Source organism: Fistularia commersonii, chromosome 14 (genome assembly GCF_037954325.1).
Source record: "Fistularia commersonii isolate RoL2024-O1a breed Wild chromosome 14, RoL_Fcom_v1.0, whole genome shotgun sequence".
In the NCBI taxonomy this organism is placed as follows: Eukaryota; Metazoa; Chordata; class Actinopteri; order Syngnathiformes; family Fistulariidae; genus Fistularia; species Fistularia commersonii.
Window position 1 is genome coordinate 15,358,555 of NC_141297.1, and position 13,327 is coordinate 15,371,881.

Consider the following 13,327-nt stretch of genomic DNA (forward strand, 5'->3'; position numbering starts at 1 on the left):
TCTTCTGTCTTTCACTTGTAAAGCGTCTTTGAGTACCTTGAAAAGCGCTATACAAATCCTATGTATTATTATTATTATTATTATTATATTTAACATCTTGCTGACAGTAATGGTGCTGTGGCAGGAATTATTTTCTTCCTTCTTGATAAACAATCTTGATGAGGCAATAATATGACAATTGTGACAATCTGACAATACAATTCAAATCTGAGTAATTATTTTATTCTCACAAGAAGGCAAAGTACAGATAAATGAAATATACCGGTAGTCTCTGAAGCTTGGGCTTGGCCGATCTTTAAAAGAGATCCAACATGGCTACAAAAAGTGTTTTCAAGAACGGGCAAATTCCACTTGTTCCCATTGTTTATTTTAGCATAGCACATGGTTACTCCTTACCCACGCTATCGGCGGCTTTACAGCAATCGTAATCTTTTTTGGGGAAAATGTTTACTTGGGTAATATAGAATTTTTCCAATTGCCCTCCACCAAAAAATACCTCACCTGCAAACAGTAGAGTGGCTACCCATGAATGGAGGCTTGACGCAATTTGCATCTTTCTCGGTTAAGGGGAAGGTCACATAGGATTCTCCTATAGCCTCCATATCCTTTGGAGCACTTTGGATTAAATTGGGCTGAAGATCTAACTGGTCAAGTTTACTAATCTGTGTTACGTGAAGGCATGAAATATTTTCTCAATATCACATGAAAGTTTGGCTCCGACAGTTACAACTGGTTTAATTCACAAATTTGGTCAGACATGCAAGTCAAGTTCCTGTCACAGACTGTGGTTTCTGACGAACACGAACAGGACATTGTTCTGGGAAAAAGAATCCCACCACCAACAGTGGCATGACACAAAGCCTTGATGCTTAAAATACCAGAGTCGATCTGGACCAACACACACTCACCCACCAATTTGGTTTCTGTCCCCTGGTCAAAGGTAGAGAGCAATCTAAAGCTGTTAATATGTGCAGGCATACAAATAATATACAGAATGTGTTCATATTTCCAATGCGATACAAGAGTTGCAAGACTCAAGAGTGAAACTTGGACCTGTGAAAATCCAAAAAAAATGACAGAAAGTCCATGTTGCTCTTGATGTCATGGCAACAGACATGGACCCAGGTTGTTTCTTTGAGGTCAGAGTTTTGGCATTCACTGATAGCGCATAGTAGATCTGAAAAACACGAAATCGAAACATTACATCAATCATCATTTGCATAGAATAGAATAGAATAGAAATCAATACGGTATGTTACGATACAGTATAATGGAACAAATTGCACTTTATTAATCCCCCCAAAATTTACGAAATTAGGTTACAAGCAATTGTAATTAGGTTACAGCAATTTCCTTCGGGATTAATAAAGTTGTCCTTATTCTTATTCTTATTCTTATTCTTACAAACTCATAATGGGCCCCTTGAATTAATTCATAAATTACTTCAGCAATATTTGCAGGGGTGATATTGAATGGAGGAAAGAATAGGCATTTCTGTTTTAGTAGATTTCTCAAGCAGGAATGACGTAATGGACAATTTTTGACAACAGTGTCATGGCAACAGAGCCTTCAAAGACTTTGCTGCTTTTAATAGAGATGTTTAACCAATTCCAGCACGATCTAAGTTTTTATTTATATATAATTTCATGTTTCAATGTTAACTATCATTTTTTTTTAATCAATTCAGAATCAAATGCACTGCGGACAGCAATGCAGGAATTTTAACTGTATAGGGAAACACGTTTCTACACTGTGCATGTGGCAATAAACACTTTGAATCTTGAGTCTTGTATTTGTTGTTCCTGGACATTTCATGTAGACTATGACATAGAAAATACATTCGAATGACAGCATATTTTTTTCAGATCGGTCCACAGAGCTGGTTTGTGAATCCGTTGAATTTTCTGCCAATTATTGATTATCAGGACTGACTAATAATTGCTAGCCCTGTGACAAGGCTCCGTTTGTTTACTTCTTGTAAAAGAAAGAAAGGAATTGAGAGAATAGGAAAGGAAGAGCCCGGCTCCTCCGTCTGTGGAGCACTAAAGTTACCAATGTCACAAGTGCAGGGCCATGTCTGAGGACAGGGGTCAGGTGGATCTGCGTCGACAGAGAGAGGTGTTAATCTTTGTGTGTGTGTGAGTGAGTGTGTGTGTGTGTGTGTGTGGGGCGCTTGTATAGTATGTGATGTCAAGTGTCCGTCGGCGCAGAGATGCCCAGTTGATCTGCTGCCAAAATAACCTCCAGCCGCTTGATGCCTGCACTGGTTCATTTTTTTTCTAAATAAATGTCAGAGAGCTTATCTGTTACCTAAATATGGTAGACCGGGGAGTGGGCCTCACATGAGGATGCCCATGGAGAGATTGTCAGTGAGTTGAAATCAAATTTGATTGGCTGTCTCTTTTCTGAGGAGGGGGCTCCCATAATGTGGTGGGATGAGAAAGTACATATGAAAGGGAATAAAGTCACTCTTCTCCCTGAACTTTTAGTGGAGGATATCCTTCTCTGCTGTTGGCATTTCCCACTGTTGTTGAACAGATCAGCCCGGCCACCATGGTAAGAAATCTCAAAACTGACAGGCGGATTGGATTTTTGCTTTAGGATTGTTCAGTCAGGTTGTGAATGCAGAGGACAAAAGCAAGACGATGGAAGGGGAGGAAAAAAAATACCTATCTGAATCACTGCCTCCAAGTAGCTCTTCATTTGCAGCTGAAGTACCTGCTGAGTCTTTAACTGTGATTTTACAGAGAAATAAAGCTCTTTTTATCCATTTTTTAATTTACAGAAGTCTCCCGATGACCTTGCCGATCGCTAGTTGACGGTTGTGACTTTATCCGCCATTTGTTTTCCTTAGTATTGTCCCTAAACTCAATACGATTGATATTTAGATCACAGCAAGTGATACTAAAGATAGAAGGCACACAGCTAAGTAAAGTGAGAAGACAGGCTGAATTTTCCGAGTGTCCTAACTTAGGTCTTTCACCTTGACAAAATCCCTTTCAAATCCTCTGTGTCCTCTCATCTTATAAATAGATTCAAAGTGGATGAATAAAAAAGCTGCGGCTTTGTAACTCTGTCAAAAAAAGAAAAGAAAAAAAAAGAAAAACCAATGAAGTGTCAGTAATTAACACATTTTATTGTCCTCCAGCCATTCAGAGGCTTTGTTTTTGTTATTTTTTAGTTTATCCTGCTTCTGTTGCCTGTGGTGCAGTGTAAAATTGTAAAGTCACTGGGTTTGCGGTGAAGAAAAGTTAACATTGATTGGGGATGGTGTGTTCTCTGCAATGCAGGTATAGTTGATACCTGACAATGTCCAAAAGTCCAAGTGGCTGTTACTTCACGTAGTGGGTGAAAAAATTACTTTGCTGTTAATGCCTGTAATCTGTAGGACATGGAGGGGTAAATCGAGACGGCAAAATAATTCACATTAAATACAGTTGATGGTGAGGCAAAAGCTTATCAATGAATTTACTTTAGAACGCAATAGTATATTTGATCACATGATTACAGAGTACATGATTCAATGCAATACTATATGAGGGCCGGAAGAATAACTGTGTTTCAGCAATCTGTAAAAATAAGAAATAAAAATTGTTGGGGTTTATTGCCTAGTAACCCAACTCAGGAAAGGGCCTTCTTGCCAAAGGTGGCAATCTCAGGTAACGGCAGGAGCTGCAGCCGGTTGACGGATAATGACGGATCAGGCTGCAGTTGGTCTTCCACAAATTCACTGATGATCAATTTTTTAAAAATCATTGGTACAGTCTTCCTCACAAACCTTGGAGAGCCAGTCTTTGCTAATTGAATGTTTTTCATTTATTCCTCTAAACCAGGCTTATAACATCTGCAAGCTTGTCATGTGACCATTGGATGTTTGAAGCGTATCTGTGATGTATGACTATTTAACAGTAACAGTAAAACAATGATGTTTTAAAGACTTAAGTTATAGACATGCAGTGTGATTTTGTAATGCAACGCAAATATTGTTGAATAAATAAGGAGATCGCAGACTGTGAAGACCAATTATGAAAATTAATTTAAAAGTTTATATATATTCAATTGAGGACAAGGGGTGGAATGTAGCAACAAAAAAGAAAGTCTCTTTAAATGCATAACCCCTTTGTGCAACTGCTGTATGAATAACAGTAACACACATCTGGTTTCACACCATATGACTGACAGACATGAACAATGCCCAATAAAGCGGTTTCTCTGGGGAAAAACACAGCTCTAGATGGTAGGACAAAAGATATCAAGTCACAAAACCATTCTACTGGTCATTCTACTGGCAGGCTGGGGTTTGGGCTGCTGCTAAGCCGCAATCATTCTTTTAATTTCCTTTTTCCTCAAGCCCACTGATGCCCAAAGTGATGCCCGTTCCTTCCTCACAGAGGAAATGATTGCAGGTCAGTTCATTTTTTCCAACCGCAAAACAAGAGGAAAAGCGAATGTGTCTATGACCCAAACTCTGTTTTTATATATATATATATACACATACATACATATATACATATATATGTATTTATGTATGTGTGTGTATATATATATATGTATTTATGTATGTATGGATGCGCGTATGTGTGTGTATATGTATGTGTGTGTGCGTGTATGTGAGTGTGTCTGTGTTTATTTGTATATATTAATATGTGTGTATGTGTGTATGTGTGTGTATATATGCTGGAATTGCAGCTGCCAGGCAGGAGATCGAGAAGAAGACCAAAGAGAAGATTTATGGACATGATGAGAGAGGATATGGAGTTAGTTGGTATGAGACAGGAGGATACAGAGAATAGGGTTAGATGGAGAAGGTTAATTTGCTGTGGTGACCCCAGTAGAGAAAAGCCACAAGAAAATGGAAAAAGTGTTTGTGGATGTGTGTGTGTGTGTGTGTGTGTGTGTGTGTGTGTGTGTGTGTGTGTGTGTGTGTGTGTGTGTGTGTGTGTGTGTTTGTCCAATACAGTGGATTCATTCGACACCCTGAATTGCCCAGATGTGCGATTGAGTGACTGAATGGTTGTATGTCACTTTATGTGGACCTGTGATCAAATGGAAATCGACTGACTGAATGAATGAATGAATATGGATACCGGAATCATAACTTACCCTACATGGCCAGGAGAAGACCTGCCTCATCTAAACTTTCACCTGTCATCCAGAGTTCAAAGCTGCCTTTGACATGTTCGACACCGACGGCGGTGGTGACATCAGCACCAAGGAGCTGGGCACCGTGATGAGGATGCTCGGGCAGAACCCCTCAAGAGAAGAGTTGGATGCCATCATTGAGGAGGTCGACGAGGATGGTGAGTGTGCAGAGTGTGAAACTTTTAAAGCTCCTCTGAACTTTCGAAATGTCACACTAATGAAATGTTTGAAACTTTAAATGCAATCATTATGATTTTAGGTCACTTTTCTCTGAGTGATAAATGAGTGATAAAGCACCATTAAAGCACCATTTTCTTTTTAATTGTATAATAACATGTATCACCAAAAAAGGGAAATGAAAATGCAGTTAGAATGATCTATGATTAGTTTTATTCAAAGTCACAATATGCAGCCCCATTCGGAAAATGAAAAACCCTTTCTGCTGATTAATTTAAAGTTTCAAATTTGACATTTCTAATGACATTTCTGAAATTTGTCCACAGTTTGCTGGGATATGTTTGGAAAACTAAAACTAAAACGTCCTTTGTTTTTCATTTGGACTGAGTCAGAGAATGAACAGTCCAGAAGAAGAAAATGAAAATACAGTTTGGATTATTCATTATTCATTTCATTTTTGGGTCAAAATATGCATTTTGAAAATAAAAACACATTTCTGCTACTGCATTTCACAACTAAAATTATGAATTATGATCATAATATGCTTCCAGAATCTCCATCGTATATTTATGAAATCAATTTATTGACTAAAAACATAAAAAAGCTTTTGTGGGGTGATAATTTTGGCGCCAACTAAGTGTTCCAGTATATTCTCTGAAGGACTTCCGTCCACATTGCAGCCGTGTACGTGTGTGCATGCTTGTGTGATCATCTGTGTGTGTGACGTGTGACATTCCATCATTTGCAGTACTGCAAATCCCAGTTGGGCCATGTGGGTAAATACCATTTGCTAAGTTCAGTCTTAAAAAAATAATTAAATACATAAATTAATTAATATAAATAGATGAATAATAAATAAATTAATTAATAAATAAACAAATCAAAAAGAAAATGAAAGAAAAAAAGTTCAGTCTTACTGTTTTAAATGATTCTTTACAAGTAATCCAGATAAAAATTCTCTCTTTCTCTACTTTCACAAACTATATGACATTTCGGTCAGTAATCCTGCCTTTTTCCCCCAAAAAATGTTAAACTTTATATCATATCAATAAATTCAGGCAGCATGGTGCCGCAATGGTTATCGCTTCTCCGGGTTGTCTGGTTTCCTCCCACATCCCAAAAGCATGCAGAAGGTTAAATGGAAAGAATTGGAAAAATTACCTAGTTGTGTGGAGTCGAGGGTGAATGGTTGTTTGTCTCTATATGTGGCCCTGTGATTAAGTGTCAGCTGGTCCAGGGTGTACCCCAGCTCTCGCTCAATGACATCAGTGACAGCTGGGACAGGTTCCAGCATCCCTGCGACCCTGAGTGCAGGATAGTAGTTTGACAGACTGTAAAGAAGTTTCTCAAGAAGCACCATTTTCTGCACTGGAGGCTCATTGACTGGACTGTGGTCAGAAATGGAAATGTAGGATGCGATTTACACTTTCACCAAAGTAGTTGACTATGTACTTACATTGCCCACCGCTTACATAATTATAGTTATAGTTGTAGCAAAACCACTTGTGTATGTAATATAGTTCCAGGTGGCACTGTGGCACTTTGGCATAGTGGTTAGTGCTTCCATTTCAAATCAAGGAGGGCCCTGGTCGGGCCAGCATGTTTTTCCTGGATCTGCATGGCTTTTCTCCAGGTTCTCCGTTTTTTTTTCAGTGTTCAAAAACATCCAGTAGATTAATTGGAGTCCAAGTCGGAGAGTACTTGGTGTGGCATCTGGAAGGAGAGTAGCCAAGGAGACTTGGTGGTGGAATGAGAAAGTGCAGGAGTATATACAGAGAAAGTAGTTAGCAAAGACATAGTAGGATACTGGGGGGACTGAAGAGAACGGACAGGAGAAAAGGGAGGTACAGCGTAAGGTAAAGATAGAGGTAGCAAAGGCAAAACAAAGGGGGTACAATGACTTGTATGCTCAGTTGGGGAGTAAGGCAGGAGAGAATGATTTATACAGGTTGGCAAAACAGAGAAATAAAGATTGAAAGGATGTACAACAGGTCCGGGTGATTATGGATAGACAGGGAAATGTATTGACAGATGTGAGAGGAGTGATGGGATGATAGAGAGAGTACTTTGAAGAGCTGATAAATGGGGAAAATGAAAGAGAGGGAAGGGTAGACAGGAGAGGAACTCTGGTATTGAGGAAGCCTGGAGTGGCAGAGAAGTACGTTAGACTGGTGCAGGACATGCATGCTAGCTGTAAGACAGTGGTGCGGTGTGCTGTAGGGGTAACAGAGAAGTGGGACTCCATCAGGGATCAGTTTGCAGTGGTGATGGACAGGCTAACAGAAGAGGTTAGACAGGAATCTCCATGGATCATGATTTTCGCAGAATCCATTGTGATCTGTTGTGAGAGCAGGGAACAGGTTGAAGAAAAACTTGAGAGGTCGAGGAGTGCTCTGGAAAGAAGAGGAATGAAGGTTTGTCAAAGCAAGAAAGAATATATGTGTGTGAATGAGAGGAGCCCGATCGGAACAGTGAGGCTACAGGAAGTGGAGATCAAGAAGTTGGAGGTAACCCCAGCCTTTATGCCCAAAGTGTGCCCAACCTCTCCCCGCCGCCACTTCCACAAACACACTCACACTTCTTCCCCTCCGCTATCCTCAGGCAGTGGCACCATCGACTTTGAGGAGTTCCTGGTGATGATGGTGCAGCAGCTCAAGGAGGACCAGGCCGGGAAGAGCGAAGAGGAGCTTTCAGAATGCTTTCGTATATTTGACAAGTACGACACCTCTAACAGAAGGCTCACGTGACGGCACTGAGCCGAGACAGCTACTCTTGGGCCAGAGCAGACCGATGCATCACTCAGCTGATTTCTGCAACCATAGATTATGTCAGCTTACATGTTGACATGCGATCAGGTCATTAGACCGTGATACTTCTACAAATTTTTTCATGTTCAAAATACATTCATTGACACTGATCGTTACAAGCTACTGAGAAGTAGAACTCCTTCGATAATTTCCAAATAAAATTTACATAGCAGTCAATTTTCATAACTGCATCATGCTCAAACATTTCCCCCACATATACAGTATCAGTTGGTTTCGTTCAGGATCATGACAGACAGATAGATCGATAGATCGATAGATCGATAGATCGATAGATCGATAGATAGATAGATAGATAGATTGATAGATAGATAGATAGATACATACATACATACATACATACATACATACATACATACATACATACATACATACATACAAACATAGATGTGTTAGTATCAGGTGGAAAGTTACTGTCTAAAAGTCCAAAAGCTTGTATGTGTGTGTGTGTGTGTGTGTGTGTGTGTGTGTGTGTGTGTGTGAGTGTGTACTTGTATTTTGTGTACTATATATATATATACATATGTATAATGGACATCTTATCCCATCTTGGCCCGGTGAAGTGATAGATAGTAATAATAATGTGTAATAATGGCACCAGGTCACACTTAATATGTGTGTGTGGTCGGGGGGGGGGGGGGGGTTCATTGAATGTATGCATATTTTTGAGCTTCCATTTTAAACATATATATGTATTATACAGAAATTTCCATTGATGATGATGGATTGTTGCATTCAGGAACGGAGATGGCTTCATTGACCGTGAGGAGTTTGGCGATATTCTCCACCAGACTGGGGAAAATGTGGCAGAGGAAGACATTGATGAGATGTTCGGGGAATCCGACTCAAACAAGGATGGGAAAATTGATTTTGATGGTAAGCCCATTTTTATAAGAAAACAGGTTGGATTTTTTCATACATTGTTGAAACATTTGAAGGTCAAAGTTAGAACACATACATAATAGTAAAATTATTATTTACTTTTTTTTTTAACAACTTTAAATGAAGTTGGGATGTTGTGTAAAACGTAAATAACAATAGAATACTATGATTTGAAAATCATTTTCCACCAATATTCAGTTGAATACACTTACAAAAACAAGATATCTAATGTTCAAATTTATAAACTTTAATGTGTTTTGCAAATATATGCTCATTTTGAATTTGATACCTGGAGGACATGACCATGTCCATTATTTCCAAAAACAATTTGAAATGTATCAGACCACAGCACACTTTTCCACTTTGCATCAATCCATGTCAGATGAGCCGGTGCCGTTTCTGGCTGATGTTGATGTGTGGCTTTCGCTTTGCACGATACACTTGTAGCTTGCATTTGTAGATGCGCCAACAAACTGTATTAAGTGTCACTGGTTTTCTGAAGTGTTCCTGAGCCCACGTTCCAGTATCCTTTATACAAAGATTACATTTTTTAATGCAGAACCGTCTGAGGGAGCAAAGGTCATGGACATTCAATATTGGTTTTCAACCTTGCCACTTACAGAGATTTCACCAGATTCTCAGAATCGGAGATGAGATGAGAACAACTTTATTTATTCCGAAGGAAATTGTTGAGCCAGAGTTTCAAGCAAAAACATAACAATAATAGATAATAGTAGGAAGGAGGGAGAATAAGAAATACACTAAAATATAAATTGTCAAGGTTAATATAAATTGTCAAGGTTAAACGCTATCAAGTGTTTTAAGGTCTTAATGGATGATGGATGATGAAATCCTTAAATTACTTCCAATTGCACGGTGAGAAATGCTCTTCTTAAACTGTTGGCCAATTTCCTAACGCAGTTGTTCACAAAGTGGTGAATCTCACACCATCTTTGCTTGTGGACAGCAGAGCCTTTTGGGGATGCTCCTTTTATACCCAATTACGACACTCACCTGTTTGTGATTAATCTGTGAAATATTCCAAACAGGTGTTTTTTTGAGCATTCCTCAAATGCCCCAGACTTTTGTTGTCTCTATCGCAGCTCGTGTTGCAGGCATCAAATTCAACATGAGTGAATATTTGCAAAAAAACAATAACCTTTATCAGTTTTGACATTGAATATATTGTTTTTGGAATGCACTCAACTGAATATAGGGTGAATGTGACTTACAAATCATTGTATTATGTTTTTATTTACATTTTACACAGCATCCCAACTTCATTGGAATTTGAGTTTGTACATGCATACCAACATATTTTCTAACAACTACCTGTTCATGTGGTTTAGTTCATGGGTATCAGAATCGGATACACCCTCGTCACTCACACTCCTTTTGGAAGAAAATCAGCATCACTGATGTTGCTTCATATTATTTATATGATCAAACATCGATGAGGTACCCTTCTTTCTCTCTCTTACGCCCCGATGCAAAGATTAATTAATTAATCTTGTCTTTTGTTCTTCTGTGAGACATACATCAGACAGGGGTGGCGTGGCGCAAGATGTAGAGTTTGTCTTTGGAACCAAACATTTCTGGTTTGATTCTTGGCTCCTCCTAGTGTGTCGAGGTGTTGTTGAGCAAGACGCTGAACCCCTAACTGCTCCCCTGGCTCTGATGGACAGCAGACTACTCCTCATGGTTCATCCATGATGGTTTAATTGCAGAGAACAAATTTCCCCACAAGGGATTTTTAAAGGAAAAATTATTATCCTTATGGCCGATGTGAAGTAAATCTGGCTTATTGACCATCCCCAGTCGCTGATTAGACGTTCAATAGGACACTGAATCCTTCATGAGAGGCACCGAAACGTACAAAAACTATCGTGGAATTTAACATTTGTCTGTATTTAAACAGAAATTAATACATATTTAGGTTGGAGCTCCAATACCAGTGTCGCGAACTTGCCCGCCTCCTTTCACTTTATATGAGAAGTGTAAAAATGTACACATCAGTGTTAACACACGAATATCTAAAATGTGATTTCCCTAACTTGAGAGGAACTTGTAGCATTAGCGAGACTGATATTATTCATTCTACCGCATATCTTCCAGGCCTGCTCTGGAGGTTAAATAGACATTTAATCCCTTCATATCATCATAAGAGATTAAGTATTCCAGATCCAAAGATTTGTGTTTGGTTATTTTCAATGTTGGGGTTGAAAGGTATAAACTGGACATAAGAGTTAAATAAGTTGAAATGAAACAAGTCATGATATGCCTTGAGCTCACCAGGAGAAACTTGAGAATAGTTTATAGACTTCATTTGGCTTCATTCAAAGTTGATTTAAATTGTTGTCATTGTTATATTCAACTTATCTTCAGAAAGTCTAATCCACGTTCGTTCAACTGCTTCTTGATCTACAACCTGAAAAAGGTTTGGTTGATCCAAAGCATTTCATTAGCTCACATAATTCCAGGACATTGCGTTGGGATTTACATTGAGACTCAATTCATGCTCAATTTTAGAAGACGTAGCTCTTGAAAGCATTGCATTTCAGTAATTTAAAACCCTCTTGTAAAAGTCCATTATATCATATAGCAATGAGTAGAATAATTATGCTGTAGCAACTGTTAATGAAGAAGACAAATCAAGGGTCGCACATGTAATATATTCAACAACAAAAAATATTCTTTCATATGCATTCCCGTGTAACATACTTTTTTTTTCTGAACTCTAATATCAATTGAAAAAATACAATTTCAATGTTTCAGACGACAACAACGAGTAGGTCAAGCAGAACTAAGCACCCTACAGCGCCCTCTTGTGTTTCAGTTTCACTGACTTGATATTTCTGATATTTTTCAACTTCCCAATGGAAATGTTCCTGATAATGGATTACAATATAATACGGCACAGTGCACTGTTAAACACACTTTATCATTTGTGGTAAATTAAGGGGTAGTATTGCATTTTTTGCTTTTTGTTTTTTTGTCTGTTTTTGTTTTTTATATTTGGGGGGGGGGGTCATGTGAAGATGGTTTAATATATCACATTCAAGCACCAAACGTATATTATATAATATCTGTAAACAGATTATGAGTCAGAGCCGAGTCAGCGCCACACAACTAGTGCATTTCCACAGGAATTCTCCGACTCCATGAGAGAGATCTCTGCTCCTCAAAGGTCATACTAACAGATCAGACTTCAGTCATTTATTTCTGGGAACACAGAGATAAGGTGCAAATGGTGCACATTTGATGCACGTGAAGCCATCTGAAGGCATTATGAGACCCTCTGCCATCAGGCCATTTTCACAGATATATCGACAACCATTGCACATGTGCAAAAATTAAAATGTGTAAAAATCATTCTGTTACCCGTTGCCTGTTACATGGTTTTGAATATACAACATTTTTTTTCATTTCATAAGCAGAACTGCTGGATAGAAAACATCTCCTAATTAAATTTATGGTCCGTTACCAGTGTTTGTGACCCAGTGGCTTCAAGTTACCACAACAAACTGCTTAATTTTAGACCAGGGTTGACTGTCAGATATTTAGTGCAGATTCCCACTACCTCTCCTCTAAAGAGTTATTTTAACTTCGGTAACGGAGAACGGGTGACAGGTTTGGAACACTCTGCCGAGATACATCAACGGATTTGGAATGTGAATTTTCAGATCTCAGAAGCAAAACCATGAAGTGACTAGTGGAGGCGTTTCCTTCAATGAGAAAAAATGGGCAAAGCATTACTGGCCGGCCGATACGGTGTTCATCGACTCATGGATCCACGGGGACTTTTCCAACTGCTGCTCTGTTTCTTTCCCTCTCCAGAGTTTCTGAAGATGATGGAGAACGTCCAGTAATGAAAGCGGCTCTACATTCCTCTGCCTGTCCCTCAACTCAGAAAAGACCCCAAGCAACATGGAGAAAATCATGAATATAAAGTTGCTCTTGTGACATGGGTGTCCACAGACATGGAATGACTGTGACCCTGCTACCCCCTCACCCCTCATCCAACCAGCCCTTCTCATGTGAAACCCTGGAGCCTGAGAAGGAAACCTAAAAATATCCATTCAAACCTTTTAAGACGAAGGCGAGTCGCTCCTTACACCGGCCACCCAGCTGTCCCTTGGCAGCTGCTGCTTCCCTAGAAATGCTACGCCGCCTACAAGCTTAACCCAACCCTCCTTCTCCTACTCCACTTCGAGACAGGCTCTCCTCTCCGCCCTGATCTGTTCTGTTCTATTTGATCGAAATAAATCGACTTTCTCTCATTGGTCATCGTCACAAATTGT

General features: G+C 39.2%; 1 protein-coding gene across 1 annotated transcript; it reads left to right on the forward strand.

The window, feature by feature from the left end:
* Positions 1–2,448: 2,448 nt before the first annotated feature.
* On the forward strand, positions 2,449–13,306 carry LOC147227377 (troponin C, skeletal muscle-like). The gene is made up of 6 exons (XM_086159882.1): positions 2,449–2,556; positions 4,352–4,406; positions 5,157–5,300; positions 7,921–8,035; positions 8,884–9,020; positions 12,864–13,306. The coding sequence occupies exons 1-6, from the start codon at positions 2,554–2,556 to the stop codon at positions 12,893–12,895; spliced, it is 486 nt and encodes a 161-aa protein (XP_086016008.1). The 5' UTR covers positions 2,449–2,553; the 3' UTR covers positions 12,896–13,306.
* Positions 13,307–13,327: the final 21 nt, after the last annotated feature.

Excerpts from the sequence above, each read along its gene's own strand:
- LOC147227377 (XM_086159882.1), top strand. Across the intron at positions 4,407-5,156 it reads CACAGAGGAAATGATTGCAG|AGTTCAAAGCTGCCTTTGAC; the intron begins GTCAGTTCATTT and ends CCTGTCATCCAG. Across the intron at positions 9,021-12,863 it reads TGGGAAAATTGATTTTGATG|AGTTTCTGAAGATGATGGAG; the intron begins GTAAGCCCATTT and ends TTCCCTCTCCAG.